Source organism: Sus scrofa, chromosome 14 (assembly GCF_054392235.1).
Source record: "Sus scrofa isolate SSC_HxYL_T2T_F1_AM1 chromosome 14, Sscrofa_HxYL_maternal_Yorkshire_Landrace_v2.0, whole genome shotgun sequence".
NCBI classification, from domain to species: domain Eukaryota; kingdom Metazoa; phylum Chordata; class Mammalia; order Artiodactyla; family Suidae; genus Sus; species Sus scrofa.
The window spans coordinates 132164285-132170392 of NC_139396.1; the positions used below are offsets into that span (position 1 = coordinate 132164285).

General features: G+C 46.4%; 1 protein-coding gene across 1 annotated transcript in view; it reads left to right on the forward strand.

Moving 5' to 3' along the window:
• Positions 1-3642, forward strand: part of R3HCC1L (R3H domain and coiled-coil containing 1 like) — an 85723-nt gene extending 82081 nt beyond the window's left edge. The window contains 1 exon segment of the mRNA NM_001434936.1: positions 2811-3642. Coding sequence (NP_001421865.1) covers positions 2811-2878 — 68 coding nt within the window. The 3' untranslated portion in view covers positions 2879-3642.
• Positions 3643-6108: the final 2466 nt, after the last annotated feature.

A 6108-nucleotide genomic window follows, 5' to 3' on the forward strand; every position in this document is an offset into this window, starting at 1 on the left:
TTTTCAGATCTTCTTTTCCGATGTCAGGATAGTGGAAAGTATGCTAGTTTAAGGATTAAGGACCTGGGTTCCAGCTTCAGGTTTTCACTGATCATGTGATCTTAGGCAAGGCACTTAACCCTTCCATGCTTCCCTTTCTTCTTGAAAATGAAGAAAATATTTTTAGATCTCATCCTAACCTATACTTCTGTATTCTAGTCATGTTCTGCATTTTCTAAATTTAAGCCTCACATGTTCACTATTTCTTTGAGCTTCTCAGTGTGTCTCCCTCCTCTTGCTGGTTTTATCATATGGTTTACCAACAGAATTTCCTCTATGTTTACATGTATTTGGCAATACAGATCTACAGCTTCGGGTAGAATATGTTTCAGAAACTATTCCAATTTTAGAAAGATGAAATGTTTATCTGAATGCATGTTTCATAACACCAAAATCAAACACATTAGCATCAGTATTTCTACAGCAGAGTGTACGACTGATTATTTGCACTGAAGGGCATATGAAGACTCTAAGTGGCCTCATGTCCTTTCAGGTTATATTTCCCATCAAAGGAGTTTTGTCCCCAATCTCTCTTTTTTTTTTTTTTTCCTTTTCGGCAGCACTTGCAGCACATGGAAATTCCCGGGCCAGGGATCAAATCCGAGCCACGGCTGTGACCTAAACACAGTTGCGGCAACATGGGACTCTTAACCCAGTGCACCAGAACAGGGATCAAATCTGCACCACTACAGAGACAGCACTGGATCCTTAACCTGCTGTACCACAGCGGGAACTCCTTGGACCCAAACTTTTTAAAAAATAAAACTTTGCTTTTAGAGCTACTTTGATTTTGAAATTGTGAATTATGGGCCAGTCATTCTGTTTTTCTATACTGCTCCTGGGTTTCTTTTCTTATAACTTTCCATATTGCCTTTCTGATTAAAGTTTCTGAGCTTATTGAAAAATTTGAGTTCTGATAATTCATTTTTCTGGTGTCTTCGCTTTTTCTTGGAATCCAGAACCAGCTTTTGATCGCTTTCATCCGAGGTTGCCTTGCCTTTAGATTCCCTCCTAACTTTTCCCTAGTTGTAAGAATCAGAACCACAGTCGGCCTTCCTAAGAAATCCTGGAATTCTGTAGACAAGCCAGTTATCCTTAGTGCTGTCTCCCTGGAGAATCCCAGCCCGCTTCAGGTCTGCCGGAAAGCTGAGTCACAGGACACTGAACTAACTGGCCTTCAGTTTGGAATTTGCCGCCCCTCAACTTTTTGCCTCTGGTAACTTTGCTGCTATATTCAGATAATGCCACAAGATGGTGCCCAAATAGCAGCAAATTCCTCTTTCTCACATTTCCAAGTGCCAGTCAGCTTCCTAATCAGGTTCTTTGCCCTTAAAGTTGAGTCAAGTATGGTGTAGGAGTTTTGTAAGGGATCCTGCTGATTTGGAAAGATACGTCAAAATTGCAAGTATTAACTCTAAACTCACTTGATTTCTGTAATCCCCCTGGTTCATGGCTTGCAAAATCTTTTACGGACAGTATCTGAAATAATTGCCCTTGGAAGGAAGCCCTTAGGCTTAATCATCTACACTTTATGGTGTCAAGGTCAATGACTGACTAGCCATGAAATTAGAACTGGTATTGTGGCACCTAGTGAAGTGCTTGAGTCACCAAACCACATATGGTCTGTGTTGTCTCAAGTCTTAGTAAAAGTGTTAAAGGAAAACCAAGCTTCTATGTTAAAAATTGAAGATGGATTCCCTAGGTTTATGCAGTGTGTGTGTGTGTTTAGAAATAGTTCTTAGTTTCCCTCCATTATGTGTGGTCTTTTCCGTGTTGGAATTTGTATTCCAGAAGACTCTGGCTCCTGAAAATACTCTGAAAATACTGAAATTCTATTTCCTGTGAAGTATTTTTTTGGGTACGGTTGTAGTAGGGAGATATGACTAAAGCCCAGTGGCAGCTCTTTCCTTTTTCTTCTTGTTTGAGCAAGAAGGTCGAAGAAAAGTATTGAAATATATTCTTTGGTTTGTTTTGTTGTTTTTGTCTTTTTAGGTCTGCACCAGCGGCGTGTGGAGGTTCCCAGGGTAGAAGTCTAATTATGGAGCTGTAGCTGCCAGCCTACACCACAGCTACAGCAACACCAGATCCAAGCCACATCTATGACCTACACCACAGCTCACAAACGCCGGATCCTTAACCCACTGAGTGAGGCCAAGGATCGAACCTATGTCCTCATGGTTACTAGTCAGACTTATTACCACTGAGCCTGTACAAAGGGAACTCCTGAAGTATATTCTTGATCCCTCTTGAAATATATGTAAAAATCAGTAGGCTTGGGGGAGTCCCTGCTGTGGCACAATAGGTTCGGTGGCACCGCTGCAGCACCAAAAAGACGCAGGTTTGATCCCCAGCCTGGCACAGTGGGTTAAAGGATCCAGCATTGTAGCATCTGCACCATGGGTCACGACAGTGGCTGGGGTCTGGTCCCTGGCAGTAAGCTGGTCATAATAGGCCATTATATTGAAGCACTGACACAGTGGAGAAATAGAATTAAATACATCATCAGCAAGACTAGAATCTGCATCCTGCTAGGCTCTTACTTATACTACGTGTTTTTTATTTCTGCTCATGCCAGATCTTTCTCTCTTTATTATGTAGTAATAGTAAAGCACTTGGGAAGTAAACATGTTAATACTTGGAATCAGGTGAGAGGAAACCATGGAATCCACCATCTCTTGATTAAAATTTGCCTTATAATTCAGATTAAGGGAAAAGCTCTGGTTACATGAAGTCATACTACCATTTTTAACACTGCCCTTACTTATTTACAGAGAGAAAACGATTAGAAGCCAAGCAACGGGAAGACATCTGGGAAGGCAGAGACCAGTCTGCAGTTTGAACATCACTCCGTGATAGGGATAATTCCATGAATTCAGGAAAGATTTCCGTAATCTTCAGAAAAGGGGATTTTTCCCGAGCTCTGTGTACATGCCGATGAGCATGTTAATGAAAGACAGAGATAAAGCAAAGGGATCAAGACCAGGGCTGACCAGGGACAGGAGGAGGATAGGCTCCTGTCTGTCTTCCCTCCTAAACGCAGTTCTTTGGAATCACCTTCCTGTGTTGGGCATGGAAGGGAGCCATCAGCTGGAGAGAAACTCGGAAGATGTGACTTCAGGAGTCCTGGACAGGACACAACCGTTAGCACTTCCAAGGTGTTCCAAGCAAATACAAAACAGAGGATTCAAATCTGAAGGGAGATTAGGTAGGCCTTGCAAGGGCAGGGTGTTCCATAGTGCCTCACAAAGCTGAGAACAGCAGTGTTGCAGAGGCAGGTGAGGTAGGGGCAGGGGCGGGGCACAGGGAACGGAGCTGTTGGTGCAAAGAGATGGCACCGTGTCTCATGTATGTGGTACTCACAGAATCTACACGCCAGTTCCAGAACCCGAAGTTGGCGAACTGCCACAGGTGTAGGTGTTTGGACCCTGGAGTTTGTACTAAGCTGAGGGCCTGGGCCGCTCCAGCTGCACAGCAGTCAAGGCCATGCCAGCTTCGTTCCTCATGGGAAGCCAGTCTCTTGGGAGCTGCATGCCAGTTCCAGTTTAAGCAGTTCTGTTGTGTTGTAAGAGGAAGACATTAAAGCCCATTTGATGACTTCTGTCACTCTGCTGTGTGTCAGTTTTATCATTCCCACAAAGAACTGGAGAGCAGTTCTCCCCTTATCCTCACCCCCAGAATGCTGTGCATGGGCTCAGTGGGTCTCTTGGTTTCATTGAAGCCCACTGAGTGGACTGGTCATCTCTGTGTATAAAATACTCTCCTGGAATTGGTATATGGCGGCTCCTCTCCACTTCTTGTCCTCCTTGCTCACCCCCACCCCACCCTCTCGCCTTTGCCATTTCTGTCAAATCCAACATCCTGCAGAAGGCCTCTGGCACACAGCATGTTCTTGGTATGATCTTCTCTGCCTGCACCAGAGGCATTTGGCAAGTGGCACCAGACCATCCAGTAGAGTGAAGAGCAGCCTGAGTAAAACAAACACCTTTGGGCCATGAGAGATTTCCTAAAAGACAGGGACAATCTAGAACGTCAGCTTGGGCTGGAGCCATCTCGCATCTGTGTTCTCTGTGTTTTTGGAAAGTGGTTGTACACTGAGGAAAAGGTAGTGCTAGACCTTAAGATGCTGAGGTAGGAAGAAATAGTGTCCTCTAGTGCTTTCAGCGAGGGCAACAGCTTCATTTTTGTATGAGTTCGTGCCCATGACAGTGATGGATTATTAGCACTGCCTAGAACATGGTGGCCTGGGGCTCTGTCCAAGGGTTCGTCAGATGACACTGGCCTTGGGGCCGAGTCCTGACCCAACTATCCCTGCTGCTGTTCCAGTCTTCGAGCCCTCGTGCATATCCTCCCAAGTGTTCTTCCCATTCTCCATCTGGTCTGAAGCTGTTCCTTGTTCGTGTTCAGTACCTCCCTTCCAAGTGTGGGGGAGTCATGAAGTCCTTCTCTTGACCCTCTGCCCCAGTATTACTTAGATCAGGGCCCCTCTCTTTGGCTGTGGCTGTATAGCCTGTGCGCGCTGTCTTACAGAACAGAGGCTGGGCTGCTGAAACAACGTGGCTTCATCTGAAAGGAAGTGCCGGGACCCGGCGCCCTGTTTCATACTGAACAGTATCTCAAAGGTCTGCTTTTGCTCTGTTCTGATTCTTCAAGGCCTATCACTTGCCTTTAAGGGCGCGTCCGCTGTGTGGTGACATTTTGGTTTTTAAGGGCGTAGTTAATGGTAACATACAGCCCCATGTTTATCACGCAGTTTTCCTGCAGTACTTACTCATCATTGCAGGAAGTTACTTTTGTCCTCCTTTTAATGCTTTGTTCTCGGTGGCTAGTGGTGGTGCTGCTTCTGCCACTAGTAGAGGATGTGCTGTTTTATTTTTCCAGTAGCTGGCACTGATGCAGTATACTGGCTGGCGGGGAGAGGACTGCCCTAGCCCACTGTGGAGGGTGCGGAGCTTGTCCACCTGGGAACCTGTCCCTTGGCTGTATCTAAACCGCGCCTTCACAAGCCAAGTTCCCTGGAGAGCACCCCGGAGCTGCCACTGGCTCCTTCGTTAGATGTTCAAGAAGACAGCTTTGTGCTGTGCGTGTATGTTGCCTCCTGGATGAATCCCAGTATCACCGGGAATTGATCATAGGAAGACACACTGCCCTTGAGTTCCCGTGTGCTCCTTATGAAGTAGAAGTCTTTGTGGAATAGAAATAAATGAGGCCTCTGACTGGAACCTTAGGCCCTTCAGTTTCTCTGAGACTGAAGAATGCCGAGGTGAAAATCTTTCGACATTTTTGGTTCTGTCTGGAATTCGGTGGTTGGTATTCTGTTAACATTCCGTAGCTAGTTACGAGTCAGGCCAGCCACATCTTCCCATGTCCTTTCCTTTCAACCTGGAGGTGTAACAGCACAACCCTTGTATAGCTTTTTCCAAGAATTAGAACTGGCTGCACCTATCAAACGTCTGATGTGGGCAGCCAGACTGAGACCAGGGCTGGTGGCTGGCTGCCTGGCCTGCTTTTTCTGGCCCTCTTGGAAACTGGATCCAGCAAGAAGCTGGGGGTAGCCTTCCTGCCTGAAGCTAGTCATCAGTCACCACGCGCTCCCCGCCAGCTACGCAGCCTTTCACAGACCATTAGCTGCATGTGCGAGTATAATGTTGTTACTGTTTGGGAGGTGTTTGCTGGATCCAAGAGGAAGTCAGTCCTTCCCTTGTTTACCTACACTGCCACGCCAAAATATAGTGCTCCCTCTGCCTCCTGAAGGAGATGAGGGCGCTGAGAAGAGAGGGAAGGTGGAGGAGCAGAAGGAAGAAAGCACTTCTTTGCAGTCCCAGAGGATACCCTAGAGTGGGTCCCTTTTTACTCCCTAGGGAGGGTAGCCCTCAGGTGTGGGGACGGAGGACTATTTTAATTCTGCTGCATCTCCCGCCATTCATTTTGGCCTTGCAGCTTTGGTTGTAAAATGTTACCATCTTTGGACGCTTCCTTCTTTCCTCCTCCTTTTCTTCCCTTAACCTTTCCAACCCACATTTCACTGTGGAGCCTGGCGAAGGGATTGGGCAGCAGCAGCCTGGAGGCTAC